Genomic DNA, 20,044 nt, shown 5'->3' with positions numbered 1-20,044 from the left:
CTCCTGTTTCATATCATTGCTCTCCTCTGCTGATGAGGCTGAGGTTAGGTTCTCTCAGTGTGATTCGAGGTTCCTCCCAGCACAGTCCGTAGCTAACCTCTGACCTCTAACTTCTGTGTCTGTCTCCCCTGCAGAAAGCAGTGGGTTGCTCGCTGTTCTCTCTCTCCTTCTTTTCTCTCTTTCTCTGTGTGTCTCTCTCACTCTGTCTCTGTCTCCCCCGTAGAAAGCAGTGTTCACGACGGAAGCAATGACAACGATGGCAGCGTCTGTGGCAGTGACTCAACCTTCTACAGGCAGAGTGAAGGTACACCACCTCATATAGAACCCAACCAATGATTAATGGTCCTACTAGCTATATCTGTTTCATCATACTAGCTTATTGCATATAGCCACAGCATGACACAGCAGTACTGCTGCATGGTCCTCTTGTTCCAGAGGTCTGTGATCCTCCCAGTCGGCCACTGAATCACAGTAATCACGGCAGCACTCCACCACAGCCCTGACATGAGTCACCACGGCCCTGACATGAGTCACCACAGCCCTGACATGAGTCACCACAGCCCTGACATGAGTCACCACAGCCCTGACATGAGTCACCACAGCAGCACTCCACCACAGCCCTGACATGAGCCACCACAACAGCACTCCACCACAGCCCTGACATGAGTCACTACAGCAGCACTCCACCACAGCCCTGACATGAGTCACCACAGCCCTGACATGAGTCACCACAGCCCTGACATGAGTCACCACAGCCCTGACATGAGTCACCACAGCAGCACTCCACCACAGCCCTGACATGAGTCACCACAGCAAATAGACAAGACCACCGTGTGTTTATCTGCCCCTCTAAAACAGACTCCCAAACACAAATGCGCTCACATACAGAGAGAGAGCGAGAGACTCGCGCACACACTCAGACAGCACTAATTGCATTTTCTCTGCAACGGTGATGTTTTGTTTGTGTAGTATACTGTATCTCTAATTAAATCTGCCATTTAGGTAATGACCTCTCCTGAGAGGGCTGTAAGTAAACGTGTTGGTGCGTGTGTTGGCAGGGCACAGCATGGCAGAGACCCTCACGGTTGCCCTGCGCGTTGCTGAGGAGGCCATAGAGGAAGCCATCGCCAACGCAGAGGAATTCAGTGACAGCTTGGTGAGACAACACTCCTTCTCTTCCTCCTTTCTTTCTCTCCCGATACATCCATCCCTCTCTCTCTCTCTTTCTATCCCTCTCTCCCTGTCTCTTTTGGTTTTGAGCCATTGGGATGAGGTTTGGTTTTAGTGCTTGTAGAAAAGCTTGTTTGACGGTCATTCTGACCGGGCTTTGACGTCTCTGTGTTGCAGGAGAAGCAGAATGAGGCTCGCTACCTACGGGACCACAAAGAAGAGCTTATAGAGGAACTGGCCACAACCATCGTACAAAAAGTACATTTTATGTTTGGTGTGACGTTTTTGGTGACATCACATCACATTAGCATTGCCCTCTTTCATTCTGTATCTGTCTCTCTCTCTCCTCTCTCCTTCTCTCTCTCCTCTCTCCTTCTCTCTCCTTCTCTCTCCTTCCCTCTCCTTCTCTCTCCTTCCCTCTCCTTCTCTCTCCCAGATCATCCAGAGGAGGAAGCATTCCGAGATGCAGACAGAGTATGATTTTGTGTGGCCCCAGAGACTGAGCCAGGGCCAGCCTCAGGGCAGTGAGCTGTCCTCCCCCAGCCAGCACCCTCACAGCACCCTTGCCCAGGCCAACCAGGCCCACCTCAAGAGCTCCTACTCCCTCTGGGTCAGTCTGGGTGGAAGCCCTCTACACTAAGCTCCACTATAATATACTATACTACACTGCAGTAAGCTCCACTATAATATAATACTCTACACTAAGCTCCACTATAATATACTATACTACACTGCAGTAAACTCCACTATAATATAATACAATACACTAAGCTCCACTATAATATACGATACTACAATGCAGTAAGCTCTACAATAATATACTATACTACACTACAGTAAGCTCCACTATAATATACTATACTACACTGCAGTAAGCTCCACTATAATATACTATACTAAGATCCACTATAATATACTACACTACACTAAGCTCCAGTATAATATACTATACTACACTAAGCTCCACTATAATATACTATACTACACTGCAGTAAGCTCCTCTATTATATACTACAATACAGTAAGCTCCACTATAATATACTATACTACACTACACTACACTTTTTCCTGGCCATTTGACCTGACCCAGGAAAAACTGGGCCCTAAATATAGTCTGTAGCTTGGTCCTGGTCAGGGCACATGGACAGGAAAAACTCCTGTCCCTAGTGATGAGATATGAGGACAGACAGGGTTGAGGGCTGGCTGCTAACATAAATGAAAGGCCAACATAAAGTGTTGTTGCGCCACCACGAGCCAGAACACCTGCAATGCGCCTTGGCATAGATTCTACAAGCGTCTGGAACTCTATTGGAGGGATAAGGACACCATTCTTCCACGAGAAATTCCATCATAAGTTCAATCGTGTTCAATTGTGTTGAGATCTGGTGACGGAGACAGCCATGGTGTATGGTTTACATGGTGTTCATGCTCATCAAACCATTCAGTGACCACCCGTGCCCTGTGGATGGGGGCATTGTCATCCTATGGGGGCATGACCTAAAGAATGATGGGATATTAAGTGCTTAATTAACTCAGGAGCCACAGCTGTGTGGAAGCACCTGCTTTTCATATACGTTGCGTCCCTCATTTACTTAAGTGTTTCCATTATATTGGCAGATTTTTTTGCATTTCTTTTCCACTGAGGGTTGTCACCGGTTTGTACCTGTGAGCTGTACAGTAACTTACCTGGGAAACCTCTACACACACACACCCACCCACACGCCTGGCAGAATTTCAAAGGGGTAGTCAGAGGGGAGCTTGCTGAGATTTGTCATCGTCCCGTGGGTGTAAGGCAGGCGCAGCAGTGTGGAATCAAAGCCACGTTCCCCGTCTGTTACATTCACACATGATCAAAGCGCTGCGGAATACACAGGGATTCTCCTCAACTCCCTGGTCCACAGAGAGATGGGCTCCCTTTATCAACGCTCTCTGTACACACACACACACACCACACACACAAAAGTGTGCGCAGACAAACACACAGGCACACACATACGGTCATGCGCGCACACACACCACACACACACACACACAGGCTATGAATGAGCGTGTGTGTGTGTCAGTGAACAGAGATGAGTCCCTCCTCCCCTGTTCTTGCCCGTATTGTAGTTCTCTGACGCCCCCTGCTGACTCTTTATAGGAATCACATCCATGTGACTGGCGCATTGTCCCAAATGGAAGGGCTCTGGGTCAGAATGAGTGCACTATGTAGAATAGGGTGCCATTAGGGTGCCATTTGGTTGGGAGCCTGGTGTACCAGGCTCCCGGAGGAACACAAACTCGTGTTGCCATTTCCTTTGAATATCTTCTGAGATTCGAACCAAACAAACGAGTTCCCATTCAGTTGGATCAGTCAATAACAGCACCTAGTCACTGTTATCCACGTAGCCACCCAAACAAGCAAATCTTTTCCACCTAATCCTCAAATGTTGTTTGTCTGGAACGGAAGCATGGGAAAATTGCTGACCCGAAGAAAATTCTGCGGCTGTGCCAGTTCCATTTCAAGCTGTCCTTGGCTGGTAGACCCAGCGTTCTGTGTTACCGTGTCAGCACTTCGTAGTTTTTGAAGTGCGTAGCCTGTCATTAACGTGTGTTTTTGTATTTTGTGTGTTTGTGCGCGTGTGTACAGAGGTCGCGGTCGGCATTCTCCCTGACCAGTGATGACTCCCCAGAGAAGGTCACTGAGGCACTAATGGGGGCGGGGGCAGGGGGCGGGGCACAGGACTACGCCTCTCTGAAGAAGGAGACGGCCAGGGCCTCCTCACTGCCCAGCTGGAAGAGTGTGGACCGCCTGGGCAACTCGAGTAAGACACACGCTGAAACACGCCTCCTTCATACACACACACACACACACACACACACACATTAGAGACAGAGGCACGTCTATGGCAATCCTCCTGATAGTCAGACACATAACACTCTGCACTCAACCCAGAGACATGTCCATACTGTTACACGCGAAGGCATGTCAGTCATTTCTCGTCTCTTATTTGTACAGTCAACGGCAGTATGTTACATGCGAACAGGACAATTCCAATACCGTTAAGCTCACGGGGAAAATGCTGTGGTTTGTCACACATGTAAAGTTTGTATACGTTTGTCTGTGCTTGTATGTTCAGGTGCGTCTTCGGTGTTGCAGAGCCCCGACGGGAACTGGATTGCGCTGCAGAGCTCGCAGCACTCCCGTCCCAGCCTACTGGCCAAGAGAAAGTCGCTGGTGTTCAGCGTGCTGGAGAAAGAGTCTGGCGTGGTCTCGGCCTATGACGAGATGGGCTCTGATTCCGATCAGGAGAACGACGAGGGGGGCTGGGGGGCCGCGCTCCGCCAATTCCGGCGGAAACTCTCAGACGAGACGTACTACACAGACTCCCAACACGACCCGGAGTGGACGTACACCCCTGTCCACCTCCCGGTCACCTCGCCCTCCTCGGGCCAGTACACCAACACTGAGACCATCAACTCTGACTCAGAGTCCTCGTCGGTACCCTCCGCCCGCCCCCGCAAACCCCTCCATAACGTGATGGGGAAAAAAGGCCCTAACTCGGACCCGCATCTTCATCCCCAGCAGGCTCAGTACCACCATCATCATCATCATCATCAACATCAGAACTTCCCCTCGTACCCGCTCCACCCGGAGGCGCTGGATGTGAACTTTAACCCCAAGGTGACTGGGGATAGTAGCGAGGCAGAGGACAGCATGAAGAGCGACCAGGTCAAGAGGTCGCGGAGACGCAGGAAGAGCAAGAGGGAAGCGACGGGGAACCAGGCCCACACACAGACACACACACAGCCCCTCTACGCACAATCTGTACAGGTGGGAGAACGACACACATAAAGCCTTGAGGACGGTTTAACTTGCAATGATTGTGATATGTGGTTGTCTCCCCTTAGTTGAACGCACTGACAGTAAGTCACTCTGCTGACAGTGTCTGCTAAATCAGAGTTTCCCAAACTCGGTCCTGGGGCCCCCGCTAAGGTCCATGTTTTTTGCCCTAGTACTACACAGCTGATTCAAATTATCAAAGCTGGTTACAAAACGTGCCCAGGAAAACCCTGTGCTAAATTACTCAAACTTACTCAAATGTGACGATATGGCGCGTGTAGCAGCTACACCAATCTTGTTCTCGTTTCTCATTTACGGTAGTTGATTAAGCTACAGAGATTTTAGATTTGTAATCATCTTTTCTCCACCACGTTCTAGTTGTTATAAATGTCTGAAAAAATGTGTAAAGTCATTGGTCAACCCTCGTAAGACTATTGAGAAACATTACCACAACGCTATGTGGCACTACAACACTATCATAAAGAAAGAAATACGTGTTAAGGTCTCTCTTACTCTCTTTATTCTCTCTCTTTCTCTCTCTCTCTTCCGCGCTCTCCCTCTGTCTCTGTCACTCTCTTTCTCTCTCCATCCTTAGGAGAACAGTTTCCTGCTGAACGGCCTGTTGAAGAGGGGCATGAGTGAGGAGATGACCCCTGATGTGGTGCCCATCCCCAAAGCCTCCTCTGAGGCCATGACCCCCGAGGACCAGGACACTGTGGGCCCTAACTCTGCGGCCCGTAACCCCGTGACCCCTGACCCCCTGTCCACCAGCAGCACTGGGCCCGGCTCCGGAGACACACTGGAGCAGAAGCTCCGCTCCAAACTGAGCCAGCTGGTTGGACGAGCCAACAGCAAAGAAGTAGTGAGCTCATCCGAGGACGAGCCAATCAAAAGTCCTGGAGGGAGAGACCGGGAAAGTGACAGACCGAAAGAGAAGCTGAGGCAGAATGAGAGAGAAGGAGATCGGCCGAGACAGAGTGAGAGACCGAGAGACAGACCGAGCAGTAAAAGTCAGGATGGGGCGGAGAGAGAGACAATCGAGTCAGTGAAAGGGCCGGAACTGAAAAAGAGAGAGAGACTAACGGAAAGGCCGACATTACGAGAGGAGGCGAGAGTGAAGGAGAGGAGGTTGGGGAGAGGAGGAAAGAGTTTGGAAGAGAAAGTAGATGACCAAGAAGAGAAGAGAGTGGAGAAGAACAGGCAAAGTAAGAGACCACAGAGAAAAGAGGTGGACAGAAAGGCCGAGAAAAAGGGGGAACAAGTGGAAGACCAAAATGAAAAGTCCGGATCCACGCCCATCTCGCTTGCTATTACCCCATCTGTCCAGGAGGGGGTGCTGTGTGACGGACAGGTGAGCAGAGAGAGGCGGAACAGGAACTCATGGTTTCATATTTCACTTTAACCATAGAGTTGGATAGAGGGCCGAATCTAGAGATATGTATACCAGGATAGGGATACTTGGCCCAAAGCCTGTTTTACCATGGGTTAAGATAGATGAGCTCTCTAGTACATCTATGGCTTTACCCTACCATCAATGTCCTGTTTCCTCCCCTAAACACGGCAGGGGGCTACCCTTAGTTATCTTTCAATCTGATCTTAGACTGTCTCTGTATCGTACTCCGACGTCTCATTTCTCTCATTCACTCCTTTGTTTCCCCTGCCTTTCTTCTGTCTGTACCTTCTGCTCATCCCTAACCTCTTTCTCCCTCCTCGCCTACCTCTTCTCAACTCTTCTCATCTATATTTTGCTGTGCCATCCGTGTCCCACCTCTCTCCTTCTGTCTCTCCGTCCGTCCGTCCACACGTGTCTGTCTGTCAGGAGGGGCAGAATTGGCTGGAACTACAGCAGAGGCTAGAGTTGCTCTCCTCTCTCTTACAGCAGGTGAGATCTACTGTCTCTATAACACAGGCCCCGGTCAGGACATCATACACACGGGCACACGTATGGGCACACAGACACACACACACATACATAGACCTTCTATGCAACATGAGTCATGACTAACAGTCCCAAACATAACATTCACATGACACAACACCAGAACTATCAAGTTACTGTGATGGACGTAGACAGCACACACACAGCCACGCACGCGTGCACCTATCTGATGAATCCTCTTTTTTACAATGCTTACTCACACACACTGTCACAAGTAAGGCATCATCAAGTGAGACATGGTTGTTTTGTCAGGGACCATAATGGTATTAGTCACTCTCTGTCTCTCTCTGCTCTACTTCAGTTGCTTGTGTCCCAAATAGCACCCTATTCCTTATGTAAGTGCGCTAAATGTAGGGTACAGGGTGCCATTTGTGACGCCGTTTTGCTCTTATCTAGATGTGGCTTATTTTAGGGACTTCTGGACACTTCTAAATGTTATTTAAAGCCACGAAGGATAGATGGGGAGTGAAAGAGGGAGTGAAATAACTGATGGTGCTGGATTCAATTTAGACCTACAAAGCCGATTGCATTAGCTAATATACGTGTTTCCTTTCTAGTGCTTTTCTCTCTTATTCTTCCTTCAATACATTTTAGACATTTGTAAAGGGCTGAGGCTGGGGTATGAATGGCAGTTACATAAGGTGTGAAACCACCAGTGGTGTAAAGTACTTAAGTATAAATACTTTGAAGTACTAATAAGTATTTTTGGTATCTGTACTTTACCATTGATATTTTTACTTTTACTTTTTACTTTTACTCCACTACATTTGTGAAGAAAATATTGACATTTTACTCCATACATTTTACCTGGCATTCAAAATGTACGAGTTACATTTCGAAAGGCTCAGGCAGGACAGCAATATGGTCCAATTCACGCACCTATCAATATAACGTGTTGTCATTCCTACTGCCTCTGATCTGGCGCTCACTGAACACAAATGCTGCGTTTGTAAATGATGTCTGAGTCTTGGAGTGTGCCCCTGTCTGTCTGTAAATGTACAAAAACAAGGAAACAGTTTTGTCTATTTTGTTTAATATAAGGAATTTGATGTATAGCATTTACTTTCATTTATTATTTTTACTTAAGGATGACAATTTAGTACTTTTCCCACCACTGTACTTAAGTATATTTAAAACCAGACACTTTTAGACCTTTACTCAAGTAGTATTTTACTGGGTGACTTTCACTTTTACTTGAGTCATTTTCTATTAAGGTATCTTTACTTTTACTCAAGTATGACAATTGAGTACTTTTTCCACCACTGGAAACCACAGCTCTCCATTTGAGTATGTCAAGAGATAAATATGGATGGATTTATATTCCATGGTATCCCACACACTACAAAAAGGCTTCTCTGGAATGGGGTGCTAATCTGGGTAAAGTCATGTCCATTTGTATTCCTAAAGATTAAAAGTGACAGCATCTTCTTCCACAAATGACCGCAACGAGGACGTTTTAAAATCATGTTGCTCTTGTTTATATATTTTTTAAAGTTTGTATAAATGAGAGCACCATGAATTTATAACTTTGCTATTGGGGCCATTTGTGGAAGTTACTGTCACCTTTCCTCTTTTGGAATAACAAGGACACTGTGAAGTATATCTGCACAACTCTCCACTTGTTTGAGATATGACTAAGTGTCGAAAGTCTAGATCTGCGGCATGTTCATAAAGCCCCAGTGGAACACTTGGGGGACGTGTGAAACTTACTCCTCAGCTGTAAGTTTCCAGCTTGCCTCGCTTCATTAACTTGCTCTTGAGGCGGCGCGGTCGACCGAGACGCTTGCAGGAGCACGATCACATGCATTTGTGAGGCAGCGGTCACGAGTTCGCGCCAGGTATGGGCCCAATTTGGCAGGAAATGTTACTCGCTGACAAGCAAGCAGCGTTGACGTCCTTTGCCCAAGCACACGCTGCGTGGTACCTCAGGAATGCGAGTGTGGAAGGACTTTCTGAAGTGCTTTCTAAACACAAATGTCGTAGTAGGAAATGGAACCGTGTGTTGGAGCCGTGTGGTAACGATGTGTCTTTGTAATGGGGGGGGGGGTGGCCAAGACTCTCACTCCGGCTCCCGTTCTCCATCGACCTACTCAGTCGGCACCGTAACTCTTTGCTCTCTAAGTGACCGCCGAGTGTTCAGAAGGAGCCGTCTCTCATCTCGTCTCATCTCCGACTCAAGTGCCACCCACTAACACCCCCTAACACCCACACTGTACCTTTCCTTTCAAAGCCCATGCACGTCGCTAGCCGGCTAACGCGTCTTGGAGAGAGAAAGCGGGTGGATCAATGCACTCATTAGTCCCACAGATCAAAGCTTCAAGCCAATGATTAACTCAATATTGAATTACAGCTGTCTCTCTCCTTCTCTCTCTTCCCTCTCTCCTTGTCATCTTCTCAGATGTACTGTTCTTGTTTGTCCTGTACAGTTGGAGTGTGGTTTGTTATGTCGTGTAGCCGAGACTGCACTTTCATTTGCCTCATGTTAGGTCGACTGTCACCCTTGCGTGACCTCTATAACTTAAACCTATTAAATAGCGGAACCTACTAAATAGAAAAGGTCAACGGCTCTCCTCGTCTTCCACCCGAAACCTCAGACTCTTCTTCCTCACACTGTTTTTCCTCCCACCTGATCGCTCCGTGCAGGTCGAGCGTGAGTCGTGATGTGTGTCTGTGTGTGTGTTGATTGGAGGTGTAAAAGCTGTGTGTGTGTGTCATTGACTGACTTCGTCTGTCATTGTCATTGAGGACCATGCTGTAAACATCTGTCCGACCCTCCTCTTCACTGTTTCATATATGTTTTTTACTCACTAATGGTAGTCATCTTTGTGCTTATGACTCGTGTGTGTGTGTGTGTGTGTGTGTGTGTGTGTGTGTGTGTGTGTGTGTGTGTGTGTGTGTGTGTGTGTGTGTGTTGAACAGAAATACTCGGCCGCATCTCTGTGCAGTATCACCACAGAGGTCCTGAAGGTGCTCAACGCTACCGAGGGGCTGATTGGTGAGGCGGGGGGCGATAGCGTCACTCCCTCAGAGTGCGTGAGCGCGTCTGAATCCTTCTCCAGCACCTTAGAGACCAGGGAGCTGGACCAGAAACTCACCAAGATGGAGGAAAACGTAAGAACCACAGCCTACAGTTGAAGTCAGAAGTTTACATACACCTTAGCCAAATACATTTAATCTCAGTTTTTCACAATTCCTGACATTTAATCCTAGTAAAAAAAAATATTTCAGCTTTTATATCTTTCATCACATTCCCAGTGGGTCAGACGTTTACATACTCTCAATTAGTATTTGGTAGCATTTCCTTTAAATTGTTGAAGAAAGGTCAAACTTTTCGGGTAGCCTTCCACAAGCTTCCCGCAATAAGTTAGGTGAATTTTGGCCCATTTCACCTGACAGAGCTAGTGTAACTGAGTCAGGTTTGTAGGCCTCCTTGCTCGCACACACTTTTTCAGTTCTGGCAACAAATGTTCTATAGGATTGAGGTCAGGGCTTTGTGATGGCCACTCCAACACCTTGACTTTGTTGTCCTTAAGCCATTTTGCCACAACTTTGGAAGTATGCTTGGGGTCATTGTCCTTTTGGAAGACCCATTTGCGACCAAGCTTTAACTTCCTGACTGATGTCTTGAGATGTTGCTTCAATATATCCACATCATTTTCCTGCCTCATGATGCCATCTATTTTGTGAAGTGCACCAGTGCCTCTTGCAGCAAAGCACCCCCACAACATGATGCTGCCACCCCAGTGCTTCATGGTGTTCTTCGGCTTGCAAGCCTCCCCATTTTCCTCCAAACATAACGATGGTCATTATGTCCAAACAGTTCTATTTTTGTTTCATCAGACCAGAGGACATTTCTCTAAAAAGTACGATCTTTGTCCCCATGAGCAGTTGCAAACCGTAGTCTGGCTTTTTTATAGCAGTTTTGGAGTGGCTTCTTCCTTGCTGAGTGGCCAAATACGTTCATCTCTAGGAGACAGAACACGTCTCCTTCCTGAGCAGTATGATGGCTGCATGGTGTTTACACTTCCATACTGTTGTTTGTACAGATGAACGTGGTACCTTCAGGCGTTTGGAAATTGCTCCCAAGGATGAACTAGACTTGTGGAAGTCTACAATTTTTTTTCTGAGGTCTTGGCTAATGTCAAGCAAAGACGCACTCAGTTTGAAGGTAGGCCTTGAAATACATCCACAGGTACACCTCCAATTGACACAAATGATGTCAATTAGCCTGTCAGAAGCTTCTAAAGCCATGACATCATTTTCTGGAATTTTTCAAGCTGTTTAAAGGCACAGTCAATTTAGTTTATGTAAACTTCTGACCCACTGGAATTATGATACAGTGAATTATGAAAGTGAAATAATCTGTCTGTAAACAATTGTTGGAAAAATTACTTGTGTCATGCACAAAGTAGATGTCCTAACCGACTTGCCAAAACTATAGTTTGTTAACAAGACATTTGTGGAGTTTTTGAAAAACGAGTTTTAATGACTCCAACCTAAGTGTATGTAAACTTCCGACTTCAACTGTACATACATCTGAATGTTGGTGGTTGTCACTATCTGGCCACTCTAGAAAGGACCAAAGTGCAACACTTTCTAAACCCGAAACATAATCCTTACTCTAACCTCAACCACGACCCTAGATCAAAAGAATAGATAACCTATGTGTACTTGCCCATCTGAAGTCACTATCTGAGCCACTTTTCTCCATCTTAGCATGACCATATAGTGACTACAACCTGTATTATTTAATGTAGAGGCTAAACAAGACAGGCCCTAGGATAGAGCCCTGTGGGATCCTAACATTGTTATGCTCAGCACCTGTGCCCACAGCTCTCCTGTAACATGTGACTTCTCCCTGCAGGTATACCTGGCTGCGGGGGCGGTGTACGGCCTGGAGGGGGCACTGGGGGACCTGGAGGAGGTGGCCCGGGACATCAGCAGTGACACCTCAGACAGAGAGCTGGCCTTCCTGGAGGACCAGGTGGCCACTGCCGCCACCCAGGTGCAGCAGTCTGAGCTTCAGGTAGGGGGTCCATTCATATCCAAACGCCCAGTTGTTTCCTTGACTGTGTTCCATGCTTATTACATTGCAGATGAAAGTCAGATTTCACAGCACTTGTGTAGGTGTGACATATGAGCCAATCACATCTTCTTTTGTCATATACAGTATACAGTATGTTTAAGGTATTTTCTGAATTTATTGAGCAACAAGAGAGAATGGATGACAGTGCTGAAAGATAATTTGTGTTAAAGGGAAGTTGGTTGGCATGTGTCCTGGACGCTGCGTCTTAGACCACTAGATCACCCTAGGCTACCAACCAGATGTTATGATAGAGCAATTTGATGCCCAACTGTGCAGTCGATGACGTGGCACGTCGGCAGTGTGGTCGGCCTGGAACGCGACCAGGGTCTGATGGTCGTGTTAGAATGCAGGCTTAAACGTTGGAGACTGGAGAGAGTGTGAAGGATATGTAATTGTATTCCGCTGGTGTCTTCTAAATTGTCCTTCAGTAGCAAAGTGAATTGAATGGATCTGCTAGCCTGAGCCTTGATCTACACTACATGTACAGAAAATATAGTTTCACTTCAGGTCTGATATCCTTTTTCTGAATAGTTTTTCATCTGCTCCCTCCAGATATCAGACATCGAGTTGAGGATATTATCTTTAAAAACAGCTGGACTGAACGTCACCGCCTGCAATCGTTTCTCCAAGTTCCCCAAGCCAAAACCTGAGGTAGTATTTTTTTTCCACCTTACAATTATTACACACATACACAGCCTCATGGCCACTGTGCTCATATACTGTTTCTCTGCAGCCTCAAACCCTCGACACGTCACGTCAACAGAGGAGAAAGCTACCTGCCCCTCCAGCCAAAGGTGACGGACTTGTTGAAATGCTCACAAAGAAAACCTGGTTTGCTTCTGAACAATTTGTTTAGTTCTATTTAATGTATTGACGCCTCCATTTCCATTTCCTACTTTTGTTTAATTTAGTGTATAGGGTTGACTCCCCTTGTTGATTGAAAAAGTACCAGGGCGCAAAATGACCCAAACGTTGTCACTTCATAAAATCTCAAATCTTTCAGACTGTGTAATGTCACACTGTCTCAAGGCGCAAGTTTTGCCTTTCAACAGTCGTAAAACACACACACACACCCTCTTAATGCGTTCATGTGTGTTTTACATCGATCTTGGCTCACATCACTGTGGCAACACAATGTTGTCCTCTCCGCAGAGTAACGCACCCTTTTTAGTGTGTGGATGTTGGATTGGGGGGGGGAACTTGTATTCACACTTGGAAAGCAAACATCACACATTTGGATCGAAAGGAAAGGATTGAATGGACGCCAGACTAAATGCACCAGCTAGAGAGAGAAGAAAGAGAAAGGTTCCATTAGGAAAGAGAGACGGAGCACAGAGAATAAGAGACGAATCGGACTGCTGCGTCATCAACCATTGGGACACAGTCCTTTTCATGTTAATAATTATTTCATTAATTATTAACGGTGGTTTTTCTTTCTGTTTTGGAGCCATCAAGCAGCCTCACCGTGTCAGTGATTCACTCTGTTTTTAGCTTTCGTCTCAAAGAAAAGCACAAGGCAACAGAGGCAAGATCAAAGAAGAAGTCTCATAGTCGTATCGTGTTGATTTCAGAAAGAGATCGACGGAGCGTCTTTTAAAGAGACCGTCGTTAGATTAGAGCTGATGGAAGTATTCTCTCAGGAAGGGATGCATGTTTTACTGTTTCTCTCTCTGTCTGGGGGAACTTCTGAATTTCATGCCCAATTCTGATTTAAATATGACCAAATAGTGTAACAAAAACTTAAAGGACACCGGCTCTTTCCTTTCCATAGACTGATCAGGTGAAAAGCTACGATCCCTTATTGATGTCACTTGCTAAATCCACTTCAATCAGTGTAGATGAAGGGGAGGACACAAGTTAGTTTAAGAAGGAGACAATTATCTTGAGACAATTGAGACATGGATTGTGTATGTGTGCCATTCAGAGGGTGACTGGGCAAGGCAAAATATTTAGGTGTCTTTGAACAGGGTATGGTAGTAGATGCCAGGCGCACTGGTTTGTGTCAAGAACTGCAATGCTGCTGGGTTTTTCACACTCAACAGTTTCCCAGGTGTATCAAGAATGGTCCACCACCCAAAGCACATCCAGCCAACTTGACACCACTGTGGGAAGCATTGGAGTCAACATGGGCCAGCATCTGTGTGGAATGCTTTCGACACCTTGTAGAGTCCATGCCCCGACGAATTAAGGCTGTTCTGAGGGCAAAAGGGGGGGGGGGGGGGGGGGTGCAATATTAGCACAGTGTTCTTAATGTTTGGTGCACTCAGTGTATATGCAATGTAAACTACATTTACGTTTTACTATGTAATAGCTTCATTTGTCATTTTGAATGTTGAATACTTTCCTTAACTGAAATGCTCAAGTATATGTCTATATGTATTTCCTGGTCTTCTTCCAGATAGGGAGTCTGAGCAACAGGTGAGAGCACTTCAGCCGTAGTGACATGCAGACAGCACAAGAAGTCCCTCGAGGGCACCCGTGGACCCCCGCGGGGCCTCTCCAATCCAGTGCCTTGATCCAGCGTCCGCTTCGGGCTACGCAGGGACTAACACCTGCCCTGTGCACCCCACCCAGCGCTCTCCTCAGCCAGGCACTTCCCCATCCTGTCACCCCCTAAAAACGACCCCATGCCCTGCCTCCCCAGGCCAGGATTGACCCAACTCCTGTCCCATCCTACTTCATCCGCCCCCCCCCCCCCCGGGCCTCACTCACTGTAACCACCACACCACGACACCCACAATGTGGTGGGTTGATAGACGGCGTGTCTCTGCCTTAATATCAGCATATGAACACTCCTCACAACTCACTGTCTTACTGTCACTTCAGAGTCATTGTAGTACAGAAAATAGAAAATCTCTGTCGGTCTTTTTTTTCTAACTGTTTGCAAGAGTGTCGTCGGTGTTTGAACTAATGTACAAAGAAGATGTGAAACAAACACGTGAAATAGTTCTGTGGTACGTGTCCCTATAGAGGGTAAACCATGTTTTATACTACTGTTTTACTTTCTCTCACCGATGAAATGTCATGATGAATTGTAGAGCAGATGCGGGACCTGTTCAATGTTGGCATTTAATTATTATTTCTGTGTAAAGACTCAAAAGTAATAATTTCCCTGAAACTAGCAAATAACAACCCTCATTCACTAAGATATGGTCTGATGTTTTTCAAATTTTAGAAAAGAAGACTGCTAGAAAAAAGATCTGGTGTCCTCTCCTGTTCCTTAATTAAGAATTGTCATTAAGGTAACAAGTGAACACACCGCAACCGTTTGAAGGAGGTGATTTTGTGATGACCTAATTACTATTGTGCTTAGTTACCATATTTGGATAAGGTTTAGCTGTATTGCTAGTAATGTAATGAAACATTTCCGTTTAATTGCATTTACAAATAATGAAGCATTTATCACACATAAGCTACCTATCTGTAAGTCATTTATGAACCCAAAGAAGCCGTGAATTGATTAAATTAACACGTGTTTCTTACCAAATAAAAACACCTGTCTATGAAATTGTCACCATTCTAAGCCATTAGTTGTTGTTATTGTTATATTTCAATTATTTCAGCCTTGTGGCCTTTATTTGACATAGATCCTGATTTGTCACCTGTGCTGTATGGCTCCAGTAATGAATTGTACATTGCGTTAAGTATCTTGTAAAGATTTATACACAATGAAGTCTAATGGGCCGTGTGCCATGAAAACCACGATTTTATTACAAGCAATTGAATTTTTTTTAACTTTTCAAGATTCTTATTCTCACTAAAACAAAGTGAGCGGGAAATGGTGTACGCTTTCTCCCCCCTCTGAAAGCTTTAATCATCAGTTATGTCTGAAAGCGTGTCATGTTCCCGTTTTCAAAGTGCTTGACATGTATGGCTGCATTAATTGTCTAAAAAAAAACGTGTGATTTTCATGATTAAAACGGGAGATGCTGTAAATAGTAGTTGATGCGGTGCGTGACATCGCCCTAAAGAGTCCTGAGTGCTCGGCCTGTTTTTGTTATCAAGCGTCTCATTGTAGGAGTACTGATCTAGGATCAGATCTTCCCTGTCCATGTAACTGTATTCATTGTGATCTACAAATACAGGCCTGGCTCTTTATATTGAGAAAGTCAGAAAGTATTAATATAGAGGATATGAAATACCAGGTTGCGTAGGGTTCTGTTGGTGTCTACTGCTCGGTTTTGACAGGTAAAATAGTATGATGTTTGCTATGGTCCATGGTGTTATGTGCAGCTTTTTTCAGGCCACACATAACACCATGGACCAGAACTAGTATAAAGTGTCATCTAGTTGTCCTTTGATAACAGGTTATTCCCATACCTCTGGACTGCTGGGACTTCTGTTGTTTTTTTTTTAGATGGTATTTGATTCTATTAGGTTCTATTTGAACACTGTCCACTGGTGAGTCCATCTATTCATCCTATGATCGCATTTTGCAGTTTTTGCAGATCGTTCCTGTATGTTGTCGTTGTTCCTGGAGGTGTGTTGTGTATAAACGCATGTTAAATAGGTGTACAAAATTATCATGAGAAGCACAGCCATGGGGGTCTTCATTATCAATGTCCTGTATTTTTATATTGTAAAAAAATAAAGTGATCTCACCTCAGATTTTGTTTATATATATATGTAAAAAAAAAAAAATGGATATGACATATAAGGTATAATTGCCCAATCATAAACTTGATCCTTCTGTGTTGTCTGTGGGAGATCTCGCTGCCATCATGACTGAATGACTGCAGTGAAGTTCACTATGCACAGCTTTGATGGACTATTCACTCATGCAATCGTTTGTTGCAATCCATATCATGTGTTGGGGGGAAATATTAAGAAGCAAAAAATGTATTCTCTATGTGCCAAATTGCTCTGAATGAGAAAAAGTGTAATACTTAAATGAATAAAAGTTTGCATACCTGAATGATCTCTGGAGTTTCATGTCATTTCTAACCTTTGGGAATTAATAACGTGTTACTTATCTTATGTTACAAAGAAAATCCCTTTATCAGCAATATTCATACCTATTTACCTCATGGTAACAAAACAAAAAATACGAACTCGCTAATTCGCAGAAAGATTCATATCGGAATTTGAGCATCTTTACATTTCTCTTGATTTACGTCCTGCTTTTCATGAAACAATAATCGGTAACAGCACCAATCTACCAAAAACATAGTTAGAGACATCTTCATTTATTAATCAATATAGATTGCATTTCTCAGTATGTACAGAATACAACTTATTTTTTGGTTCAGCCAGTTTAGAGGTCCCTTCGAGTAAAACATAGGCTTGAGAGAGAACCTTGAGAAGAAGAAAGACAGGAAGGAAGAAAGAAAATGAGAAAGAGACCGAGAAAGGGGGCCAATCCTTGATTAAATACAGAAAAGACACAGACGGTGGGTGGCGAGCATGTTGTCACGGTAACCAGTCGGCGTCCTCCCCTCCCAGTGTCTTCCCGAGGCTCTCCTGGTTCCTGATGGTGTTGAGGAGAAGCTCCAGGGTGTTTATCACATATTCAGGGTGTCTGAGGCCACCGCTGTCCCCTCCTCTGCTCTGCCTCTTCCCAAAGCGCCCGATGGGCCTCACCCCACGCCCCACGTACCACAATGGATCTATCTCTGGACCTGACAAAGAAAAGACGCGGGATGAGTGGAAGCAATATATATATATATATATTCAAACCTTAACTTGATGCTTACACTCATCCCGCACATATATACAGTATATATACACACACAGTATATACAAGCATGTCCTCGCAATCACAGACAGACAGAAACACACACACTCAAACTCTCTGACAAGCACACACAAATGCCTGTCCACAAAGTAGCCTACATAGTTGTACCGTTATGCCTAAACAGTATGTCACATTTGATAGTCAGACCTAATAACTCGTCATATTGCTGTTCCATAACTAGTAGTATTGTTGTAAAGGACACAATGTTTTGGTATTGGTATGAGCACTAATGTGGTATGAACAATAACGTGATATGAACAATAACACGGTATGAACAATAACCCGGTATGAACAATAACCCGGTATGAACAATAACGCGGTATGAACAATAATGCGGTATGAACAATAACCCGGTATGAACAATAACGCGGTATGAACAATAATGCGGTATGAACAATAACGCGGTATGAACAATAATGTGATAGGAACAATAACCCGTATGAACAATAACATGGTATGAACAATAACATGGTATGAACATTAACGTGATATGAACAATAATGCGGTATGAACAATAACGTGGTATGACAATAACCCGGGTATGAACAATAACGTGATATGAACAATAACGTGATATGAACAATAACGTGGTATGAACAATAACCTGGGTATGAACAATAATGTGATATGAACAATAACATGATATGAACAATAATGTGATATGAACAATAACCCGGTATGAACAATAACATGATATGAACAATAATGTGGTATGAACAATAATGTGATATGAACAATAACGTGGTATGAACAATAATGTGATATGAACAATAACGTGATATGAACAATAATGTGGTATGAACAATAATGTGGTATGAACAATAATGTGGTATGAACAATAACATGATTTGAACAATAACGTGATATGAACAATAAAGTGGTATGAACAATAACGTGATATGAACAATAAGGTGGTATGATCAATAACCTGGTATGAACAATACTATTTTGGCTACAAACAATAACCTGGTATGAACAATACCATTTAGGCTATGAATAGTAACCTGAAAGTAGATGTCACCTTTTCATCATGCAGTGGAGGTCCATTTACTGGATTTTAGGGTTTATAAGACAGTTACACTGCGGTTATTTAATTTATAAACCCCATATCAATAATGATAAAAACCTTAGATAATATTATGATATAACAAAATGTATTTTTTTAGAATCATTGTAGATCATATCACGTTATCAGTGTGATATGTGTTACCCATTCAAAATTTGTTTATTATGATTGTATTTGTTTATTAACACATTTTACCACACCCTTTATAAACCATTTGTAATAGGTTAGAAATCTGAAATCTGATTTATATTAATGAACATACAAAAACATCATTTTATTAAATAAAATGTGCAATCCATGTGTAATATCCATATAGTCACCAATGTCACCTTTCAAGATTAAAAGCTTATAGGAGACAGATCATTTATTTTTATTCGAAAATAAAACGAGTGTCAACTTACTTCTATTGTCGACATTGTGGACGATATGAAAGTCGTGCTCCACTGTGGTACTGTGTACACAGGTGACCGTCGTGGAGAGCAGCAGCAGCAGCACCGTGAGCGCAGCCGTCAGCCAGCGGGTCCCCAGGACGCACTCTCTCACCGTCACCGGGCACGCCACTCTAGTCTCAGGAATCATTCTAGATGGACAGCAAGGCACTGCACGTGGACCATTTTGTTATAAAACGACATAAAGGTAAAGATAAATGGTTGAACTCGACTTTAGACTTGTATCAATGTCATCTCGTCCTAACTTTTCAAATAGCCGGTTTCACGCGTAATTGCGCACGATTGCGTAATCTTAGAAAATACAGATATGTCTACCAATTAATTATCTACTCTGACACAAGGTTACCTAATAACTGAATAAATAAATTATCATCATAAATACGTGTTCACCTTTTATATATAAAAGTCTAGCGGTTTGTGGACGACACACAACTAGCTTAAACTTACTGTAAACTTGTGTAGCTTTGTAGAGGTTTTTGTCGGTGGAGGGTTTCCTCGTGTGAGGTTCTTCATTGGCGGGAAGGGTGTGAGCGGGAGTTTATATATTCCCGCACTGCCCATATTAGATGATGAATCAAGAACGTCACATATGATACTCCGGTGGATAAAGTCACCCCACCACTTCCTCCTCGTCCACTCCTTCTTGCCTCTTCTTTCCTTTAAGAATAAAAAAGTAATTTAATGGGGCTTTTGGGTTGGAGTTTTCCTCGGTCATGGCACGCCGCGGTGCACTCCATCAAGTAGTCAATGACATGTGGACAACATTAACTTAGTAGA

At 44.4% G+C, this 20,044-nt stretch overlaps 2 protein-coding genes across 4 annotated transcripts in view; one reads left to right on the top strand and one right to left on the bottom strand.

Moving 5' to 3' along the window:
• LOC129822774 (rab effector MyRIP-like) overlaps window positions 1-16,933 on the top strand; it is a 145,194-nt gene extending 128,261 nt beyond the window's left edge. The window contains exons 5-17 of one of the 2 annotated variants that reach the window (XM_055881174.1): window positions 224-304; window positions 1,059-1,156; window positions 1,348-1,428; window positions 1,607-1,780; window positions 3,800-3,974; window positions 4,290-4,984; window positions 5,589-6,344; window positions 6,813-6,875; window positions 9,852-10,043; window positions 11,797-11,958; window positions 12,571-12,669; window positions 12,752-12,812; window positions 14,417-16,933. In XM_055881174.1, the coding sequence (XP_055737149.1) occupies window positions 224-304; window positions 1,059-1,156; window positions 1,348-1,428; window positions 1,607-1,780; window positions 3,800-3,974; window positions 4,290-4,984; window positions 5,589-6,344; window positions 6,813-6,875; window positions 9,852-10,043; window positions 11,797-11,958; window positions 12,571-12,669; window positions 12,752-12,812; window positions 14,417-14,457 (2,678 nt within the window). In that variant the 3' untranslated portion in view covers window positions 14,458-16,933. The remainder of the gene's footprint in view (window positions 1-223; window positions 305-1,058; window positions 1,157-1,347; window positions 1,429-1,606; window positions 1,781-3,799; window positions 3,975-4,289; window positions 4,985-5,588; window positions 6,345-6,812; window positions 6,876-9,851; window positions 10,044-11,796; window positions 11,959-12,570; window positions 12,670-12,751; window positions 12,813-14,416) is intronic. The other variant, XM_055881175.1, reaches the window with a different exon arrangement.
• Window positions 16,934-17,188: 255 nt separating this feature from the next.
• Window positions 17,189-19,809, bottom strand: LOC129822775 (prolactin-releasing peptide-like). Of its 2 annotated transcripts, none has more exons than XM_055881176.1 (3): window positions 19,715-19,809; window positions 19,220-19,417; window positions 17,189-17,636 (listed from the first exon to the last, which is right to left on the bottom strand). In XM_055881176.1, coding segments are annotated over exons 1-3 (408 nt in total). In that variant the 5' UTR covers window positions 19,716-19,809; the 3' UTR covers window positions 17,189-17,427. The 2 variants fall into 2 exon arrangements, with proteins under 2 accessions (XP_055737151.1, XP_055737152.1); XM_055881177.1 differs by having other exon boundaries at window positions 19,220-19,398; window positions 19,715-19,763.
• Window positions 19,810-20,044: the final 235 nt, after the last annotated feature.

This window comes from Salvelinus fontinalis, chromosome 25 (assembly GCF_029448725.1).
Source record: "Salvelinus fontinalis isolate EN_2023a chromosome 25, ASM2944872v1, whole genome shotgun sequence".
Taxonomy (NCBI): Eukaryota; Metazoa; Chordata; class Actinopteri; order Salmoniformes; family Salmonidae; genus Salvelinus; species Salvelinus fontinalis.
The sequence above is the reverse complement of the archived record's forward strand: the minus strand, read 5'-3'. Positions and strand labels throughout refer to the sequence as shown.

What these genes read in the sequence shown, in the direction of transcription:
- LOC129822775 (XM_055881176.1), bottom strand. An exon ending in CCACAATGTCGACAATAGAA is followed by an intron (nt 17,637 to 19,219) that starts GTAAGTTGACAC and finishes TTTCTTTGTCAG; the next exon opens with GTCCAGAGATAGATCCATTG.